The sequence below is a fragment of the Molossus molossus genome, unplaced genomic scaffold (genome assembly GCF_014108415.1).
Source record: "Molossus molossus isolate mMolMol1 unplaced genomic scaffold, mMolMol1.p scaffold_m16_p_17, whole genome shotgun sequence".
NCBI lineage: Eukaryota > Metazoa > Chordata > Mammalia > Chiroptera > Molossidae > Molossus > Molossus molossus.
Genome location: NW_023425352.1, coordinates 4611191 through 4632885, shown reverse-complemented (window position 1 = coordinate 4632885; position 21695 = coordinate 4611191). Strand labels below are relative to the sequence as shown.

Here is a 21695-nt window from a genome sequence, read left to right as displayed (position 1 = left end):
CAGAGCCAAGGATGCTGGCTTGAAGGAGCATAGAAACAGTCCTCTGGAAAGGGTGCTACTTTTCAAAGGAACACAACTCTACTTCCTTAACACAGAAGCAGTTCCTTCCTCTTAGAAACATATATCCTCTAGATTGTTAGAGTCTCGGGGTCAGGTCTCTGTTTTCCTCACCCGACAGCTGCTCCCCAGCAGAGCCAGGCACAGAATAGACACACGGGAAGCAGGCGGTGGGCCTCAGCCCGGTGAAAGCCACTTGGTGATTTGAGCTAATTTCTAGCAAAGTCCTTTAAGGTCTATTATTAGAACACTAAGTACTAACAGTTACCCTCATGTGTTCAATAAAAACCCACGGAGTTTGCATGTCAAGCTAGTTATTCAGGGGTCCACACCTCGAGTTCTGATTCTGGGGAAACGGTGTGTGTACAGTTAGTGGAAAATACTAAGTAAGGGTAAGACAAATGGGAAGGAAGACCCACCTTATTCTATGAATGGATTTACTCTAAAATATCATTTCTAAGTAATTTGTTTGGACCTCAGCATACTTTCCAACGAGCCACAATTATACATGGTGTGGGGGTGCCCAGGCGAGCCCTTACATTTTTTTTAGCTGTATTGAGACTCAAAGTACCGTCAAGTCTAAGTCCTGCTCATAGAGGGTGTCCCTCTGACACAAGCCTCCACCAGTAGATCTCCCTGGATGAGGTCCCCTAACAGACGGATGTTTTATACGAAGGCTGTCTGGAAGGTTCACCTCCAGGTTCAGGGGTAAACAAAGGAGAGTTTGATGTACCTCAATCTCCGCGAGAGTCCTTTCCTCCAAAGAGAAGTCCTAGACAGATCGAACAAACCAGCAGTTAGGGGGTTGGCTCCAGTGCCAGGCCCACCGTCTACAGGCAGAAGAGAGGAGACGAGAAACCAGGACCAGGTAATAAACGGCGCCTGGTTAACATTCCCCGCACGCAAACAGTGCAGCGATTATTACAAAGCAAGTGGAACGCAGGCACGGCCCTGCCACATTCAAGGTTCTGAACGAAATACATGGAAGTGAATCTTTTAAAAGTTTTATGTCAAGTAAGAGCTGCTAAATTCCACTGGAACAAAGGTCAAACCAAGCCTCATAGATCTACTTCCCCAATTAGTCTCATTCTTCATTCGCTCTTTCGGTCGCCATCCGGTGCATCCAAACCCTGTAGAGGCACCTCTCCCACGAGGAGCACACCGGGCACTGATTGGCCAACAAAGAAAAAGGCGTGCCAAGACGAGACCAATGGCTGGTGTTCCGGTCCAGGGAAGGTATGGGGAGCAGGAGCTGAGCGTGCTGCTCCAGGGGGTTTTCTTAGAATGCTAAGAAAGCTTCAGAACAATCAACTCGTTTAGACATCCCTCAGGCAGGGAAATTGGGGGTGCATGAAGAATTGGGGTTCCTGTCACTTTGTGTTCCTCAAAACACCTCAGTTAAAACAAACACATTGCTTGACCCCCAGCCACTAATGAACACAGAACTGTTCAGCCTAACACAGCAAGTGGACCCCTGGCTGAAAGATGCCCTCTACCAGCTAGTGGGAGACAGGGAACTGGCCACGCCCTCGCCAGGGAAAGCAAGCCAGCCCGGCCTCCTACTGACCACCAGTGATCTCGGAGCTTGTTAGGAAAATCAACGCCACACTGTTTTAACAAACTGAGTGAGGGTGTTCCCCAAATCCTATCCCTAAATGGGGCATACGACAGATAAATAGTTGCATTTCCATGGATAGATGGGGAAAGTCTAAATTCATCTTAGCTGCTGAAGAGCGGATGGTGATCATCTGCCTAAGCTGGCAAATTCCTAGTGAGAACACAGACTCCGGAGGAAACAAGTCCAAACTAGAGCTGATTTGGGGGTGGGGGCAGGGGGAGGGCTGAACACACAGGAGGGGGATCAAGGAAAACAGCTGAATCTGTCCACGTTCTGAAATTTCACCTCTCCCAACAACAGTAGTGGTGTCACTTGATGCTTCTAAGTCACGTCACTTTGAGGCTATTAAATGAACGTGCCCTTTAAGGTGCTGAAATAGAGGAAGGCTCGGTTATCAGGAAGGGCAGCCGGAACAGCCGGAACAGCCGGAACGGCCGAACACAAACCTGGGCTGGACCGCACAAGGAGCAAAGCATCTCTGGCACCAGTGGGACGACCGACAGAACGAGGGGGCGGATCCGAAGGGCACACATCCGGCGGCGCACGGCATGATCATGGAGAGCAGCTTGCGCTTTGCACCAGCCCCTCCAGCCAAGGGCTCACCCTCAGGTGACCGCACAGCGACAGCACTCATGCTCCAGAGAACATGTTCTGAAGACCACAGCTGAAGGAGCATGCGTTGATTTCGCCCTCCCCTCAAATGCCGTTATGCTTATGTGCTAGAAGCTCTAACTTGCAGAAAATCACCGGCCCATTGAAAGACCACCAAGGCGGCAAGGGGCCGCGCCCAGTGTATGCCCGCACAGAGCTGCGGAGGCCAGGCACGGCCGGCTGCATGCCAAGACACGGGCCGTGTTTGTGCACAGGGGAGTGCGTCCCTCAAATCTAAAATCAAACGTCCCAGGGAGGCGAGAGGAGGATTTTCAACTGGGAACTTAAGATCTTGTGGAGAAAACACTGTTGTGCATTGAAGTCAATCCAATAACCTGATACTAGTGATTACTATCAAATGCCGTAGAATTAATCTCCACCTGCCAACCATTCTTCTCTGAGATGCTGATAACTTTGCCGGACTTTGCTTCTGATAACACGCACAATCAAAAACGTGTGTGTGTGTGTGCATGTATACTTTTCCTATCCTGACCTACTGAAACAATCAAAAATGTTTTCTGAGCTCAGAATCGTTTGGCCTGCCGCTGAGACCCCATCTTCAAGTTCTGAGAGACACAGAGCAGGCAGCTTGGACGTGGCCAGAACAAAGCTGTCGGAAACCTTCCTCTGGCATTTCTCAGAACCCACGCCGCCACCTGGGGCCTGGCCACCATCCATCTCCCTGCCATGAAAAGGCAGGTTCTGTCGGTCACCCCGGCCCTGCTGTGCAAACCCTGCATTCCCGGACAGAACCGTGGTGTCGCTCAGGTGGAAGGTGACTGTTGTCCTCTCCCCTGTCACTCCTGGGCTTTGTCACAAACACAGCTACACCAGCTCAGCCGGGTGCCATCCCATCTTTACAGTCATTTGTCGTTTTTTTTAGATTCAATTGCTGATCGCCTCTTTTGCTCTTGATCCGCAACAGAGATCATGAAGGACACGCACACCCAACATTGTCCCTCGTGTTGTGGTTGTGTTTTTTTTTTTAATAAATATGCAAATATGTATTTTTATATTCAAGAGTTTTTTTTATATAATGACAACTACAGAAGTGGAGCAGATGACTCAGAAGCCTGCTTGCAAAACTGAACTTGAGAATTAGGGGCCACTAAAGAAAGGAACCCCGGATGTTTTCTTCCAAAGCGCGAGCCCCAGGCCGTCTTCCATAAACGACCTCACTGCACTTTCTTCGAGGGAGAACAAGATCTCGTGAAGAACTCGGCCTCACGGCAAAGCAGAAGTGCAAATGACTTTAAAACTTGACTCCACTAAAACGACGTGGTCACAATAGCTTGTGCAAAACCTTCTGCTTCAACAAGTCTGGAGCGACAACCCCAGCTCTGTGTGCTTCCACAGGGTCTAAGCTTTTAGGTAAATCTGTCTCACAGCTCATGTCTCCTTCGCCTTTCAGTGAAGTCCACCAAGACCAGTGGTGTCCGAAGGGCTTCAAGGGAGGAGAGGTTCAGGGCCCCAGAATTGGTCCTTGAGTTGGAACTGTGTTCTGGGGGGAGTGGGGGTGAAAAACAAAAGAGTCAGGGAAACAAAGTACTGAGAAGATTATCCTGGACCCTCGGCGCTGTCCTTGGTGCTGAACGTTTGTTTGTGTGTTTTCCAAGTCATCTACATTGCCAAGACCAGGAAATACTGACAAATGGCAGCTAAGTGTAACAGGACAACAAATACACAATACTTCAGAGACCAGTGCATGGAAAAAATCCATATTTACTGTGAGCACGCTTGTCATCCGGGTCCTATGTGTTCCTAATGGGGAAAAAGCGAGGGCCAGAGCTTTCACAATTTATACTTTTCATTTGCTTTTTGCATTCAGTTGGAATTTTTTTTCATTAGATTTGTCTCTCACCGAACTTCAATATGAGAATGCAAAGACTGTCTTATTTGGCTAAATTAATATTAACTAAACCCCCAGGGTGTACCTGGCATTGTGACAGGCACAGGATTAGAAACCTATATAAGGTAATAAGTTCCTCAAGTCAAAGGGGAAGAGAGATTTACCAATGCGGCAATTAACCTGCAAGGCTGAAAATTTATAGTTTTTACTCAAGACTTCCTTCCACTGCAGCTTGTATACCAATAACGCAAGTTCTCTTCTCCGAACTCATCACAGAAGCTCTAGCCCTGCTGTCCCTTGAGAAGCTTCTGCTCCTCCGGGTGACAACAGTGATCTAGAAAGACAATCATTCCAAGTATTGGGGTTTTTTTAAATATTTTTTTTCTTTATTGATTTTAGAGAGAGAGGAAGGGAGAGGGAAAGAGAGACAGAGATATTACTGAGAGAATATCGACTGGCCACCTCCTGCCCCTCACTGGGGATCAGGCCCATATCCTGGGCATGTGCCCGAACCAGGAATCGAACCGGCGACCTATTAGTGCATGGGTTGATGCTCAACCACTGAGCCACACCGGCCAGGCCAAGTATTGGTTTTATGACTTGTTTCCAAGGGAGAAGGAAAAACCAGCAAAACTCCCTAACGGTACTTTATGTTCTCTATCCTGTAGAAACAACTCACCAGTTTCGTCCATATTTGGGGAACACATCCATTCACATGCTGCAACACAGTTACTAATGTGACCATGAAATGATCAGCAAAACCAAACCCTACAGCTTGGAAGCTCCAAGGACAATTAGATGGGTTATCAAAGCAATAAACACAATGGACTGCACAGGTTTAAGCCTTCGGTCGAGAACCCCCTCGTGCCTAATAAAAGTTTAGCAGGCGCACCTTGATTGGCATTAGCTGCTGAGGCAGCCTGTGACCAAACCACAGGACACCAGGCCACACTTTAAACTTTACCCACAAATTAATCTCTCATTGACCTCCATTTCCATAAACTACCTCTACAGACCCCAAACATTTGAATCCCTTAAACTAAAGAAAGGTCTGGAACAAAACCGGAGAAGCATGGGTCTCTCCGAGGAAAGGTCATGACAGTGAGATCCTGGAAATCTGCTCAGACCTGGTGGAACTCTGACCGACCACCAGTGTCTCTTTTAAATCAGCTAATAAAAGACGGACCACAGATATGTCTCCATATAGAGTAGACAGAGTGACTCATCTGCTCCGTATGAGCAGACATCGGCCAAACCATACGTACGTCAGGACTGAGCAAGGTAGGCAGGGTGGTCAATGCAAGAAGCGAGAAAGGAAGTCGGATGCGCGAAGCCAGAGGAGGACACAGCTGAGAGAGGGGGTTACGAGGACGCGTTTCCATGTCCTTCAGCCACCGAGAAGATAAACTACAGTGGACTTCCATCCCATTTGAAATAATGTCCAAAGAGCTTCCTATTTTGCATAATCTCCACTCCATCCTCTGCCATTTGCTCCACCTGTCCCAGCCACACGGGTCCCCCTTCTGTCCTGCAAACATGGCAGCGCCATCCCCATGGCGATGTTCACATGGTGGGCCTCCAGCGTACAGCACTCATCCTGGGAGCGTCTGATGACTAACTGCTTTTTTTAAAATCATTAAGGTTTTATTTCAAACCACCTGTCCTCAGTGAGCTAGCCAAGGCCCCCTCCACAATACTCCCCTAGCACCCAGAAGTATCAAAATGGAACCACCCACCCATCCATCCACCATCTCTTCCTGTGTTTGCCTGTGGCTGGTCTGCGTCTCCCATCCTACCGTAAGTTTGGGAAGGACAGAGCTCAGATTTGTTCAGAGGTGTCTCCTCAGGAGCCAGAATGAAGCCTGACACCTAGTAGGCACTTCATAGCTGTTTGCTTACTGACCACAACAGGGAAGAAATGTGCTTTTCACAAGGTGGTAAGAACAGTCTTTTCAGTAGGGCTTAGGAAAGTAATTCTAACGGGAGAACCCCAGGGTCCTAGAGAGAGTCCTCTTGTGCATGTCAGGTGCCCAGCGCCTTTGCTGGTCACTGTGGGTGGGATTCCCTGGCCGGCCCCGGCTGGTAGTAACAAGTAGAGCAGGACACCAGTCAGAAGGGGCAAGGGCATTGGGAGCGCCCGAAGCCTGGGGGCGCACAGCAGTGAGACCCGGGACTGAAGCGGTACTGTGCCCTCCTCTGCAGGATGCGGGGGGCATAATAAATTTGAGGACTCAAGGCTCTAATGTAGGGAGACGTGTGGAAAACCTACGATATAAGACAAGGAAGGGGTGTTGATGCTTGAAAGACATTTGTCCCAAGGTCTAGGACAGGAAGGTTCTCTGTGCCCTCAGACGAGGGTTAAAAAATGACCCCTGCCCTCCGCCTGTTTTCTTGGAAAAAGTGTGCGGTGTGGAGCTGACCAGCACACAGACACCTGTCATGCACCCTCTTCCCTGGCAGGGGGTGGGCACACCACGGTGGGGCAGTCCCTCGCCTGCAACCCCGACAGTGTGACGACACAGGCCACGTCACGCACGTCAGGGCCAGGACGCGTGCTCGAGCACTGTGCTCACTGCACCGCGCGGCATGACCTTGGTCAGCACGAGCTTAGGGCCAAGCCCTCGCGCGGGGAGCGGCATGGAGAAGGGCATTTGATAGAAACGGGCGTGGAGAATGGAGAGGTCAGTGCCGGAGGGGCTCTGGTGACGGTTCTGCAAACCTGGAGCCGGGTGGGAAGCTTCCGGACAAGCATCCCCTGGGCGTGTTGTGAAGAGGGGGGCTGGTGAAGGAAAAGGGAAGGGGGTCACACACGGGTTCTTCACTCTGCCTCTCCCAGCAAAGTCAAGGGCAGAGGAAAAAGCCAAGGTGGGCTCCAAAGGGGCCCTAAAAGGGAAGTGATGGTGGATGAAGGTCAACCCAAATGCCCCCCACACTGTGAGTCCAGTTCTGGCTCAACCAGAGTGGGTCACAGACGACGACAGGCAGCACTTCGGGGCAGGATGTGGTCACTCGAACAATAAATAAAATGCACCAAACTCCAAGGTCGAGTCCCAGTTTCACCAAAGCTCAGAGACAGCGGGGCACTGAGTAGAAAATCCTTTGTCCAATGTTTATGTAACACACAATATAATGAGGAAAACACCAGTTATTTTCGCTTCCAAGCCCACGATGCGTACAGGAGAAGTTTGCACCGCGAGGGTGTGAACCCCGGTGAGTGTGTTGACAGAGAGCCTCTGTGCACACGACCACGCTGATGAGTGACCCCCAAATGGAAACCCGCCCCCAAAGTGTGTACAAGCCAATCGGGTGGAAGCTTCTCTTCGGCCACAAACTGAACAGATCTGGTTATTCTGTCTATCCCCGGGTACAAAGGAACATTCAGAAAAACACACACCAGCATGGTAGAGACATTGTAAAGGCCAGCTGAAGTGGTTAAGAGAAAATGTGAAAGGAACCCCCTTACTAGCATCTCGGGGTGACTGCTGTTATATTCAAGGCCTGGTCAAGGAAATTCTGGTATCAAACCTTTGCGTTTATACAGCCTTCCACAAATACTGTGGGATTTGCAAACCAAGAGGCAGAGCCGAGGATATTGTGTAGGTACTTTTAGAAACATTTTAAATTATTTTCACTGTCTTAAAACTTCCTTTATGAACACTGAAATCTGATTTTCATGTGTTCCGAATATTATCATTCTTTTGATTTTTTTCCACCATTTAAAAATGTGGAATCCATTCTTAGCTTGCTGGACAAAGCCAGGCCAAGGGTGGGATGTGACCCGAGGGCAGCGGTGTGCAGACCCCTGGTCCGGGAGGCTGGGCGGTCTCGGGGCAGACGCAGCCTCCATGTCTTTCTGGAGCTGGTTTTCCCTCCCAGTTACTTTAAAACCCGACAAATGTAAGGCTGCACAGAAACACCCCACATTCCCTCTGCTTCTAACCAAATCAGATTACTTACTGCATCCAGGAGCCTGGGTTCACATTCTCAATTTAATTTCAGTATCATCTCAGCTCTAGCTGCGGCGTTGGGGTGTGCAAACGCGGACCCCAGAGCCAAGCGGGACGCACGCACACGTCGGGCTCCGTCGCCACGCCGCGGGCTGGCTCTGGGAACGCGACCGACGTGAGGTGTCCGCTCTGGACGAGCCAGGCGCCCCCGGCCACCCTTGTAATGCTCTCCTGTTCTTGTCCCATAGGCTTTCCTATCGGACGGGGCAGGACACAGCCAACTGCGACACGTGCAGGAACAGCGCGTGTGTCATCTACAGGTATGTCGGCGTCCTTCCCGCGTTCCGTCGAGTGACGAGGGACGTGTGCGCACAAAGGCCAGGCTCACTGGGGCCGTGCGGGGAGGATTCCGTCCGGCAGAAAGTAAGGGGCGTTCCCTGACCCTAATTCTAAGCTCCTTCTAAAGGCTCAACCCCAGGTGTGTGATCCCGGGGCGAGCGTGAACTCGTTTATCTTGCAGACACAGCTTAGTGGATTCTCAAGGGGTCTGAGTTGGACGACCTGCTCCCTCAGAACCCAGAGCCAGGAGCCCTGTACCGTGTGTTTCGGGAAAGCGGTGTGGTATGAGCCGCTCAGATGGTGCAGACGGAAGGCTGGACACCACCCCGGGTGTGCCAGGAACACCACGGAGACCCAGGCTGCTTACACCCCATGTTCAGTGTATGTCCTGGGAACTCACGGAGTGTGTACGTCCTGGGGCGTAACCCCGTCTGGGACCCACACAGCTGGTCCCCACATCTTTCCATTTGAAGTCTGTCAGAGTCCCCCCATCCGTAAAATGGCGGGAACTTCCAACAGGCAAAGCTAGGGTAGCTTTTGTCCATAATTTAGGATCTCAGGACACAGTCACCACCTTCAGAGGTGACTGTCTTCTTCTTTTATTATTATTATTCCTTTCTGGAAATGCAATCTTCAAAAAACAAGATAGGAGCGGCGTGATGTAGTTCAGTTTTAAAATGAAGCCTGAAGATGAACCACTTTAGTTGATTTGCCAAATTGCCAAAATCACTTCTAACTGCAGAGTTTTATATACCTAGACGTGGGTAAAGGAACCCTACCCGCCCCAAATGCGCCTTCTGAACGGATCTCCGAACTTACTGTTTTCTCATCAAAAAGGGGGAGACAGGGACAGGGCGTCTTCAACATGGCAGAAAGCCCGAACCCCCCCAGTCCTGGGCCCACGCACGTCTCCGGGGCAGGCAGGACCTCGCAGGCAGGGCCCAGGGGTCTCCCCGCCGCACCGGCTCCCCCGGGGCCTGGTCTGGAAGAAGGGAAAAGAGAGCACAGAGCAGAGACAGCACCAATGTCACGCCAGCCCCGGGGCAGCGGTCATGCACAGAGGGACACTGCCTCCTGGGGGACATCGGGCAAGGTCTGAAGGGAGACAGTTTCAGTTGTCACCGCCGGGGAGGTGCTTTGAGCACCTGCAGGGCGCGGCAGGGATGCTGCTAACATCTGAGGATGCGCAGGATGGCTTCCAGGACAGTCATCGGTCCAGGGTGTCCGGAGCGCTGAGGCCGAGGCCTGCCTGGTGGGTGACAGCGGACTAAGCCACAGGCGCACTGCAGCGTCCCGGGGAACCCCGGGCAGCACGCCACCCCCGTGCTGGTGTGATTCTCGACATTCCCAAAGAGGCCGGGAAAAGCCAGCACCCCGGCAAGTTCCCTGTGTCAACAACGCCGACAAAATTCAGATGACCTCAGAGGCAGCCCTGAATCAGGGGAAGGGATGTGACCAACTTGCACTCTCCCTTCACTGACTGGCCGGTGGGAAATCGGGAAGAACGTGGGTGCCCGATGCGGGTCCTCACGGTTCTGTAGCCGGGACTCCGGGCTGCTGCGCATCCAGTCTGAACGCAGCAGACGTGAGCAGAGACGCGCAGGCAGGTTTGGGGCGAGCGTGGTGCGCGTGAGCCCATTTACCATTCTGTGGGCGATTGGAAAGGATTTATTAGGACACTCTCCAATGTAACTGAAGTAATTTAAATAAATTTGGCTCTAAATCCAGAAGGAACCTACATTAAAAGTGATATTAAAAGCGATTTAACAGGCCTGTGAAGAACAGGAACTTGTCTTTCTCAGAAAATTACCCTTGAGTGGTTACTGTTTAGAATTGGCTCAAACCACCTCCTGCGTGAACCCCTTACAACCGGCCTCTGGCCCCCTTTCCGAAGAACCGTGGGCATCCGCACCCCGGCACTGAGCCACCGCGGCCCCTTAGCGGTCGCAGAGAACATGGGGAGATGTGCATCTGCTCATAGAGACCTTTTCACCACAGACGTGGCTGGAGGGGCTGTTGGCTTGGTGACGTGTGTCTGCAGGAGCTGGGTGGAGACGGCACGCGGACCCGTCCGCCTCTACGTGAGCCAGGCTCCCAGGACAGCGGTCCCGGAGAAAGAGGGGGCTCGGTCTCTCCTTCAGGAAACGAGTTCAGAATCTCTCCATCAGAGTGATGATCACAACCCCCAAGTCCACCTCCTGCCGTGAACAGAAATGACGCCTGCAGCGGGAACAGGAAGGTCCCCCGGCCCCCCGCAAAGTCAGTCCTCCAACTATCAGTTCGGACGAAGAGCCCGAAGTGACCACCACGTAGAACGTACATATGGCTCCTCAAACTCCATCTCCCAGCGGCCCTGTGACTTCAGGCTGGAAGTCATTAAAAGTTAACAGCTGCTAACTTGACGATGTCATGTGTCGACGTGAACGTTAACAGTGACCCTACCCTTAGTATTGACTTTGGAAGGGAGTTTCCTGAGCTCTTCAGATGAGGAGGCAGGAGAGCCCGCCTGTGGTCAGTTAACTGAAAGACCAGGCCGAAGAGCCATCACACCTGAGCTGAGCTGCTCCACCTGAATCATATAGGTGGAGACCTCACAGCCCCCCGATTTACAGCGACAACACTGCTGAGGGGAGGCCCACGGGGGGGCAGAGTTCTGTCCCGTGACCACGCCCCCTTTCCTTGGCCTTAGAAACAAGGCGGGGTGTGGGGACCTGACTGCAGAACCCTGCGGACGCCGCTCTGCACCTCGTTTCTCACACTCAGCGTTTTGTGGACCCTCCCCGTCCCCAAGCACCTAACTCACAGAAGTCAGTCCCCTTCGCTCAGTTATATTATGTCGGCTTACATCACATTCGAAGACAACGTGGCTCTTCAGGCATGCGTACAGATGGCACCAACAGACCCAAACGCCACATCCCCCTGGTGAGCGCGGCTGGAGTGTAAGAAGAGAGGGACATGGATGACGGACAGAGTGGCCTGTTTGTCAGGAGCCTCGTGTCGGCCTCCCAGATGTCACCTGGCACAGGACAGGGGTGGCTGATGCGGCGAGTCGGTTAAGGGGACTGTTACAATCCTGGGCGAACACCACACGCTGCATGGGGAGGAGGGAAACCCATGGCTACCGGAGACCTCCCTGATGGCCGATGACCGTCACCCCACTCAGCTGGGTAACTTCCCTCCGGCTTCTCTTGGCCCAATAGAACGGGGAGCGAGTGGGAATCCAGCCAGGTGACTGCTCAGCATTCAGTCAGCCCTGTGACTCAACCCTCAAAGGCCGAACGCTTCATGAAGAATACAGGTTTTCTCTGAGCCGGTTTGGCTCAGCAGTCAGAGTGTCAGCCTGCAGACCAAAGAGTCGTGGGTTCAGTTCCCATCAAGGGCATGGACCTCGGTTGCAGCTCAGGCTCCGGCCCTGGTCGGGGTCATGCAGGAGGCAACCAATCGATGTGTCTCTCTCACATCAATGTTTCTCTCTCTCTCTCTCCCCCACTCTATCTGAAGATAAATGGAAAAAAATATATCCTCGGGTGAGGAGTTAAGAAAAACAAAAAACAAAGGATTCAGGTTTCTTCGGTGGAGAAGCATTCAGCACTGAGTGGCCCCAGGCAGGAGAAAACCCTGTTTGGTGGCCCTGTGGCAGCGAGTTCACTGGGAGCCACATCTCAGAACTATAGACCCAAGTGAGCCCGAGAGAATGTCCACGTGTCAAAGGCTTTTTAGATTGGAGCCCACTTCTTTTTTTTTATCCTCACCTGAGGACATTTTTTTTGCATTTATGTCCAGATAGAGCAGGATGGAGAGAGAGAGAAACATTGATGTGAGAGAGACACATCGACTGGCTGCCACTCACAGGACCTCAACTGGGGCTGGGGACAAACCATAACCGAGGTACGTGCCCTTAGCGGGAGCCCAACTCGGGTCTCTCTGGTCTGCGGGCCGACGCTCTAACGGCAGAGCCACACCGGCCAGGGTGGAGTCCACGTCTTCCATCAAGGAAACCTGCAAACAAGTCCTCTTTCGATCTCCGCACACGACTCTGCAGAGAGAGGAGCCATCAGAAAGGGCAAGTTGGGCTCAAGGTCAGTGTCCTCCCCGTAGGTTCCAAGACCGGCTCTGGCACCAGGCGAGTGGGCACCAGGGCCTGCATCCGAGGCTTTGGAGATGTCCCTGAGCCCCCGCTCCCCCACCTCCCCCACTCTGCCTGGAGCATCTTGGGACTGAATCGGTTACGGGAGTTTCAAAATAAAGAAATTTGAAATGCCAGAGGACTGCGAGGGTCCCAGAGCCTGGGAGAACACGAGAGGCCACCACAGCTGCCACGTCCACGTGTTACAATCTGTCATACCCGTGTGCTGGCAGCCGAGAGCTCGGGAGGCCAATGAATTTGACCCCGCCTGTCTTGCATTTACGCAGTGCTTTTCACTGGAAACCCAATTACCCTCTCGGAGCTGCATAAGAGTCCACGGCGGCGCCAGAAACAGGGAGCGGCGGAGAGGGCCGTGTCTAAGACCCGCTGCCCGGGGCTTGATCACACAGGCCTGTAATAAGTGTGTACCTTGGCGTGAATGATGGCACATATTTCTCTCTAAAAAATAAGTCTGTCGTGGCAATATGCAGGGCTTGGGAAAAACATCAGAAAGACAAAAGGTCTCGAAGCAATTTCAGGGAAAAGGGCTGCCAGGACCACGCGCAAGAGGCTGGAAACACCAGCCCGCCCCAGGCTGCTGCTGGATCCCCGCGCCCAGGGACGGATGGGGCTGAACCCCGCCCCCCACCCCCGCCGCTCTCCGTCCTTGGCGGGCGTCCCTGAAATCCTAAGGCAGGATGGCACGGAGGGTCCGTGACTGATCAGGTCGGTCCCTTCGGGCTCTGAAATCTGAGCCAGTGATTTACGGTAATGAGAGGATTGGGCCTGAGAGCTTCCCAGAAAGGTCCCGGGAGCCAGAAGTGCGGACACGCACACGAGCCATTTCTCATCCGCACAGCATCCGTTCCCGTATCGGCAAATCGATTTGCAGAGAGACGAACAACTGGGCACGGAAGCCACTGCCCCGCTGACGAGGCCACGGAAACCTCGCGCGTGAGAGGTGGTGTTTTCCACAGCTGGAGTGGGGAGGTCATTAAAGCGATTCCATGTCCCCCCCCCAGGGATCCAGACCAACTGTGAAATTCTAATTCAAGATCATCTCAGCGTGAACAAGGTATTAAAAGAGGTAGACGTCTGAGTGTTCCCGGGCACACAGCTTCCCCGATCGTCACCCATATTTCCTGTCGAAATACGCCGCCACTATTTCAGAAAGTTTTCGAAGGATACGTTGCGAATAGAATCTCTGCTCAGAAGCAGTCGGAATCGTCGGCACCCCGACTAGCCTGGCTGCTCCCTAGACAGACAGATCCCGTGAGTCAGGCACCTGTGAGTCACCTTCGTCCGAACGGAGCCATGACACACGCCGAGGGCACAGCCACGGACCCTTCCTTCGCTGGAGCGGTTCGTGTGTAAAATACCACAAAAAGTGGCTTCAATTCCAAACTGACATTTCTGCGAGAGAGGCTCCTGCTAGCCTCTGTGCGAAAGGGAATGAAGGCCAGATCACAGTGATGCTGATTAAGACACAGGAAGTCGGATCTTCATCAGAATTTAAAATGTTCCTGCCACGTGTCAGAATTCATACCGTTCGTTACCAGACCCTAAGGGACTGTGCCCTCCAGCAGGCCTACACCTGCTCCGTCTCGGTTTCATCAAGGCCACCACACAGCTGGCCTCAGTGATACTAATGATGACGAGGGGTCCGGGAGTGGCTGGGACCCGGAATGGATGGGAAGGACTCGGGTCTGCCCATCACTCTGCAGCACTGAAGAGAGCGGCTTCTGGAACGCCCTGGTGTCTGTCATAGTTTCAGCGTTGGACATGACCCCCGGATGGTCAAGCAGAGTCAGGATTTCAAACAACCACACTGATAAAACACCCGGCCCCTTCCACCTGATGCTTATATGCATTTCTTCAGCAAGCATTTGTCCTGGGACTCCCCAGAGGGGACAGGGGCTGCGAGACAGGGAGGAATTTGGAATCTGGCTGATGCCAACCCCAAGCACACCCCCACCATCAGACTCTGACAAAAGGGGACCTCCAGTCCTGAAAGTGGAGGCCACAGACAGTGACAAAGAGCAGAAGAGGAGGAGCTGAAGGAAGCCAGGCTGCTGGACCCGGGGACAAGCTGACTCAGCCGAGACAGGGTCGTGGTCGAGGGATACCATGTCGAGGAGGTGTTAGGTGTCTTCTGCAGAGCGACCCCCCTCCAAGGCTAGAGAATTAGGGACATCTGGCAGCAACTCCAGGGGGGCGGCAGCCAGAGCATCGCCAAGGATGGAAGGGCTGCCTCGCTGGACACGTGAACCCATTTGCCAGCAGCTGGGGAACGTCCGAGGAGGCCCCCACCTCTGCATATCCTGTCGGAAGTTCCAAAATTCAGCACGTTCCTTCCCAACATAACAAGAGGATTTGAAAACAGGCGAGTAACGTACCCGAACAGTCTGAGACCGAACGAGGAATGCACAGAATTAATGGGTTCCATTTTCTCAGATCATCTGTGGGAATGCATTACATAACCAGTAAGAGCACAAGATACAAGGTTGCAAAGACGCAGACAGAAACGTGGGTGGAAATGCCACGGATCCTGTTTCCCGCAGGAGGAGCTGGGAGAGGGTGCTCAGGACAGCCATCGGCATGGGGGGCCTCAGGGTGATCAGTCTGCCCGCTGGGAAGCCGTCGCCCCTGCACGCTGGCCTGTCCCCTTGCAGTAGGAATGCCCTTTGCTGTCCAGCTCCAATCACCATCCCTTGTGCCTGTTAAGCTCTTCAACAGCGAGAACTGCAGTGAAAAAAAGTAGCCTTTTGTCTAACATGTGGTGCTCTGTTGTCAGGATGTCCAGTGAGTGGCGGGCTGGGGAGCAGAGGACAGAGGGACTCCCTGGACAATACCGTATGCAGCGCTATTCTGGTGTAAGGAAGCATTTTTTAATCAAGTAAATGAAAAGTCAGGAAACAAGAATGATTGAACAGACTTCAAAATTCTCTTTGGAGATGCCCAAAGCCAATAATCTAAGGGGTTTTTTTTCTATTCTATTTGAATTCTAAAAAGATATTGTTTCTTTTTACCCAATAGGTAAGGATTTGGGTCTCAGTAATCTTCAGGAACCTATCAACACCTTATTTCTAACATGGAACTCTGATACGTATTAGATGCTATAAAACTGAACCGTGACTGTTCATCTCAACCGAGTGTTTGTAAAGCAGTTATCAGAGAAGGGTTAATTATGCTGATAATCCTCCCCATAGGACGTGCACCTCCGGTTATGCTCAAAGGGAAAAGCTACTCCAGTGCTCACCAATGTCCAAAGCTCCAGGGCGGGGTCACGCTGTCGGTGTCCTAGGAAACCGGTGTCGTTGTTCATGTTCAGCTGAGACTTTGCTGTGGGCTGGCTACAATGCCCGAGTTAGGTCCTGGGAGAGCCCCCGGGAAAGAGGGTGAGCAGGGAAGACAGTGGCTGCTGAAACCACTCAGCAGCCCCTTCTCCCCATCAGTCACCTTGAAAGAGCTCCTGTCATAGAAAGGGCATCCTCGGAGGTACAGCGGAGCCGACGTTCAGACGGGGCACTGGTGACCCCGGAGGACACACTCAAGAACGTAGTGCTTCCCGGTCTGGGAGACGGGGCCATATCAGAGGGGACGGGCCTGGAGAGGGCCTGGAACACAGTCTGGGCGGGGCTCAGAGAGGTCAGGCTGCTCGGGGCCTTAGCTCCTGCACTGGGTCCCAGGAAGAAGACATCTGCCGCCCCGGGAAGGCGCGTGCCCATCGCAAAAGGAGAAGCACCGACAGGGCGACAGCCAAGATCCTGGTCACCACACTCACGTCACCTGACCTGGGGCTCCACCCGTCCCCTTCGAGGCTCTCTACGACAATTTCGGAGGGTCCTGAGTTTTCTGCCTTTGAGTGCAATGACATGCACTGTCTGAGCCGAGATCAGAAGCCGCACCCTCTTCTTGGAGGCCGGGGGCAGGGGTGCATTGCAGGCCACAGTGCAGTTACTGACCCTCCCCCAATACTGCTTAACCCTTGTGGCCTGGAGGAGTGCGGGCTAAGATGCGCTTAGTACACACAGGCCACTCTTGTTAGTGACCTGCTCCCGTTCCTACTGAGAAGTTACTAGGGGCAGATATGATAAACAGTGGCCTCGGGTCGTTCTGATTCGACCTTACAACATCCGGGAGGTTAAAACGTGGCTCCCTGATGCCGTGGCCGGCACGCAGGTGAGCCCTGGACATCGGGGAGTATCTGGGCCCCAGAGTCACGGAGGAGAGGGAGCGAGGATGGTAGCGTGGTCAAGCACCAGGGGCGGTTCTGCTGCGGGATGGTGTGGGCAGGAGCCCCATGCTGTCCGATTTCACTGTCCACGAGAACTCGGGACGCCTCCCGGAACAACGAGGCGCTAGGAAAACAGACCACGGCTTTCTCCCGTTGTTCTGTCCTAGAACTGCCGTGAGGACCCCCCTGCCACAGCATACCAGGACAAGGGGCAGGTTTCATCCTCTGGGTGTCAGCATGACTGAAGACGCACCTACTTCTGGTCATTTACATACGACAGTAATTCTGTAAACGATGTTGTGTGCCTACTATGGGAAGTCGTGGTGCGGATGGATTCCGAGTTGTGATGAATCAATTCTAGGTTCACCATGTTGGAAGCTGGTGATTATAAACTATTAACATCGGACACTGCTGGGATGGGATCCATATATATGCGTCAATACCCACACCGGGTTTTAACATGTGCGCGTATCTGCTTGTTCTGATGACTGAATTATCGATGTAAAACAACCCAGAGCAGCATCATTCTGTTGAGACCAGAAGTAAGAGGATTAGGGGATCAGGTCATCTGTTTATTTCAGTTCAGTAAACAAAGTGTTTCTGAGCCTGACACTGTACTAAGTCCACCACAAACGTAGCATGAATAAACACGGTCCATCCCTCCCCGAGTCCACGGACCTCAGAGAAAATAACTACAACGCAACTGTGAGACAGACGAGATGTAGTAAAACGAGGGAGGGACCCTGCCCGAGGAGGCGTCTGCGCGGGAAAGAGGTGTGTGCGACGCCAGTGTTCACGACAGAGGATCCACGGGAAGAAGAGGTGACACAGGACCCAGGTTTGAAGGACGACAGCAGTTGGTCCAGGAGTTTCCAGAGGTGGAAGGGTTAGGGAGGGGAGAGATGCAGAGGACAGATACCCTCAGCTGAGCCAACGGACACACAGAAAACTCTGGCAGGTTTGGACCATGGCTGGAGGTGGCTGAAGCATGGACACTGGAGATGCTGAGGGCGTATCCGTGACCCAGCGGGTGGGGCACCAGGAAGGATGAGTCAGCTGGGTTCGAGGTGCGAGGCTGGGCCAGCCGGAGGAGTAGCCGTGCAGGCTGGGGAGAGGTCTGACCTTGGACATGTTGGATGTAGGGTGCCGCCAGATGACATTCACAAAAAGATGGGTTCACGAGACAACGACGGCTATTTTGAGTCTTGGTTCTTTCACTGCTACAAGTATGGCCGGAGCCACGCATGTCAACCGGGGACCAGAACACAGAGAGACGCCCGTGTTCACCTCGCTGGCAAGGGAGAAAGCCAGGCCCGGAGCTGAGAGCCAGCTGCCGCGTCCTCTGAACAACGCCGGTGTTCCCTGCGGTGCCGACGGGCACCCGCCCGCTGCTTCCCCTGCCCCAAAGCCTCGGGCTCCTGGGACGGCCAGTGTCCACCCACATCCACATCCACACAGGACGAGCATCACGCCCCGCCACGTGCTGGCTCTCCTGGGCGTGGCCGCGCTTCCCCGCACATGTGGCTGCTCCGTGGAACCCCCGTAGGATCCCGGGAGGCTCAGACCCCTGGAGGTGAGGTGATTTATCCACAGTGGAGAGCGTGAGCCAGTCAGGGCCAGTTCCCGCCTGGGGACTCTGCGATCCCATGAAACACGGAGGCCTCTGCCCACGGTCCACTGAGCCACGCCACCGTGGGCGAGGCCGGAGAAATCAGACTTCAGGTTTCCTTCCAGAAACGAGCGCTTGCAGCCAATCCCGCCTCCTTTTCACTCTTCCCCGGTCCACACGGGGCGATGGAGGGAGGACCTTTTAGCCCCACTTCTCTGACGTTAACCGAGGCGTCGGCAACAGCTTGCGGAGGGAACTGCACAGGCCCACGTCCTCACGGCGTGTCAGCCCGAGCGACGGCGGCTGGAGCGGGACCGCCTCTGCACACGGGCCGTGCGGACACGTGTGGCCACAAAGCCCAGCAGTGGCTCCGGGAAGACGAGGGTGCGCGGGAGCCAGCGCCGGCGCGGCCTGGGACTCGGGGCAGATTAGCATTTCTTCGAAGTGTACAGAAAAATAAGTGTCAGAAAAGTCCCCATACTCAGCACTTGCATTTTTAAGAACAAGGCTAACCGATGAAATGAAACGTACGCCCTGTCGCTTCAGTGCCCCGTCACCATGAGCCCCGTGAGGTGCCCTCGGTGGCTTCGTGATGGCACGCGGGGGGCTCTCCGTGCCGGGCGTGTGACCGGGTGGCTTGGCTGTGTGGCAGACACGGGGACGCAGGCAGGGGCAGGAAGGGTGTGAAAGCAAACAATGCGGCTCCCAGGGTTTCCGGCCGATGCCCAGCCCCCGGCCCCGCGGCCCTCACCCAGCACCACCTGCAGCCCGAGCTCGATGTCCCACCGGCAAGGAGGGCGCACCCAGCCTTCACACTCACCCCAGGGCGACCACGCCGGTACCAGGCAGCATGCGGGCACCTGTCCCCACGCCCGGTGCCACCCAGACACCAGCGGTAAAGCTCGGAGTGGGGCCCTCCCCTGGCCAGTCGGCCGCCCCACCTGCTTGGACAGCGCGCTGTGTTCGCCGAGCAGCCAACGGGCCCTACAGTGGCCGGTGGCGTCTGTCCACGTCAAGTCCCTGGTCTGACCAGGACAGCAGGTGCTTGTTTCTGGCCACTTGGCTGTCCAGACTGAAAGCAGCTTTGCTCTGTGTCGGCCAGAGTTGGCCACACCACTAACCTTCATGCGTCGCCCTCTGCAGCAGCTGTGTGCTTTGGATGCAACCCGGCGACTAGGTGTGTGCCTGCCCCAGTGAGAAAAGGCCCCCAGCAGAAAGCACTGTGCGGTGCAGGGTGGCAGAGTGTTCGCACCTGAGTGCAGGCACACCACCCCGTCTGCCGCACGGGCCCCCAGTCTGCGGCGGGTGCACAGGTCTCATCCGAAGGCTCTTGTGGTTACAGAGGGGAGGGGGACGCAGGGCTCAGGGTCGCCTCGCTGGCCCCTCTATAGGCACGTTCCATCAGCAGTCACCCCACACACCCCTCCAGGAAGACCCCCACTGCTGGTGCAGCTTCTCCGTACCAGAGGAGAGCCAACAGGAATCAACTCGACAGATAAAGTCGAGTCATTCTGTTAACAAGAGCTCAGATTAGGTTTCTCTGTGATTACATGGTTCCGTGGTGTGATAAATTGGTTAATAACAGGATTCCCAATGTAGTTGCTTAATGGGAATTCAATAATTACAGGTACCCAGAGCTGCAGCGCGAGCCCCACCCTGCGAGCTAATAACTCACAGCCTCTCTGGGACTCTCGAAATGGCTCTGATCCGGAGGGCTTTCAATACCCATCAAGCACCTTGGTAAAATTACTCCTTGTATCTGACAACCGTATTGGGTACGATATCTCAGACTCAATAGCATGGTTCCTGTTTTTCTTGTTAAATATCCAAGTTGAAGAAGTCTCTTATAAGGATTATCTGGATCACGGATAGCTCTTTTTCTCATTACAAAATTGATGGTCATCTGATAATCAGGACAATATCTGAATTCATTGTTGTATTTTAGAAAACGTCTTCACGGACCTTTCCGGGGGGTGTGGAGAGGGAGGATCCTTACCTAATTCAGTGAGATCGCCGGGGCAGCAATGATCATGTCCCTTGAAGAGAAGGAAACTGAGCCCTAAGAGGATAAGGGATGTGCCGGAGTCCCCCCTGCCCCCCAATATCAAGGGGTAACGACAGGACGAACCCATCCGTCTGCGGCGCAGGTAACAGAACGGAGGGCATGCTCACAGACACGCACGTGCGAGACGCACACTTCCCAGGACCGTCCTCAGGGGAGCGGTGCCCGAGGGTTCCAGACGAGCGGACGTGAGTTCGTGAGGTTTGCTCTCTGTGCAGGGAACCACAGCAGGACCCAGAGAGGCCTCGGGAAATTGGGCCGAAGACGAATTCTTGTTTTGGGAGCGGGGGCCACGGGCCATTTCCAGACACATCTTCAGTTTTTCCCGGAACAGCACAACCTTGGAGGATGAGCAAAGTGGGGCAGAGGATGTAGAACAAAGTGGCCCATCGGCGGGTCTGGAACTTGCTTTCAGAACTCAAGATTCTAGAGCCTCGGCTGTTTCCAAAATGTCAGAATTTGTCTGCGATGAACGGACCGCTAGCTCAATCAACAGGATTTCATGTTTGTAAATGGTTTACGGTCGCACTGGATACGAAATGTTACGAGCTCACGTAGTATCATCATCGCTGAAACTTTACTGAAATCTACTGACACTTAGCCTGGTGTTCAAGACCAGACAAGGAAGAGAAGTGTAGAATTTCTGGAAGCCAGTCAAGTAGCGGGGGTACAGGGAGGTGGGCAGAAGCAACAGCAGTGCCGGAATCCCCACAGGAAAGTGACACGGGGCTCAGGGTGCTGTCCCGAGGCCTCGGGGACCACGAAGTTAGCGAAGGTTAGGGGACCAGCTCTGGTCCTTTCAAAGTGAGGAAGAGGAGAAATTTCCTAAGAAACAGCAAATTCTTAAAATCATCATCTCTAATCCTGTCATTCTAACACAGACATTATTACTTCCGCCAAGTGTCCTCCCCTGGGGCAACATGTTTGCACACGAGGGCTCCCGTGGTGTAATTACAATTCCGGGGTTACTTTCCCCAAACGCGAAACCCGCCTTTGATAAGAACTGAGTCATGTTCAGGGCGCTGACGGCACACACCCCGCCTCCCCGGCCTCGGAGGCGCCGGCGGTCAGGGGTTCTCAGGCAGATCGGATCCACGAGGAGAACGGTATCGAGGCCCTTTCACGCCCCGACTGTTCCGGGTGAGAACGGGATTTCCGCGTGCACATTTGGCCCGTGTGTGCTAAGGGGGCTCCCGACCA

The 21695-nt window shown here is 53.7% G+C and overlaps 2 protein-coding genes across 2 annotated transcripts in view; one reads left to right on the top strand and one right to left on the bottom strand.

Moving 5' to 3' along the window:
- Window positions 1-21695, bottom strand: part of DOCK1 (dedicator of cytokinesis 1) — a 423011-nt gene that overhangs the window by 224353 nt on the left and 176963 nt on the right. The window lies entirely within an intron of this gene.
- The window catches only part of INSYN2A (inhibitory synaptic factor 2A), a 35406-nt gene that overhangs the window by 12244 nt on the left and 1467 nt on the right, over window positions 1-21695 (top strand). The window contains exon 2 of the mRNA XM_036264870.1: window positions 8371-8442. Coding sequence (XP_036120763.1) covers window positions 8371-8442 — 72 coding nt within the window. The remainder of the gene's footprint in view (window positions 1-8370; window positions 8443-21695) is intronic.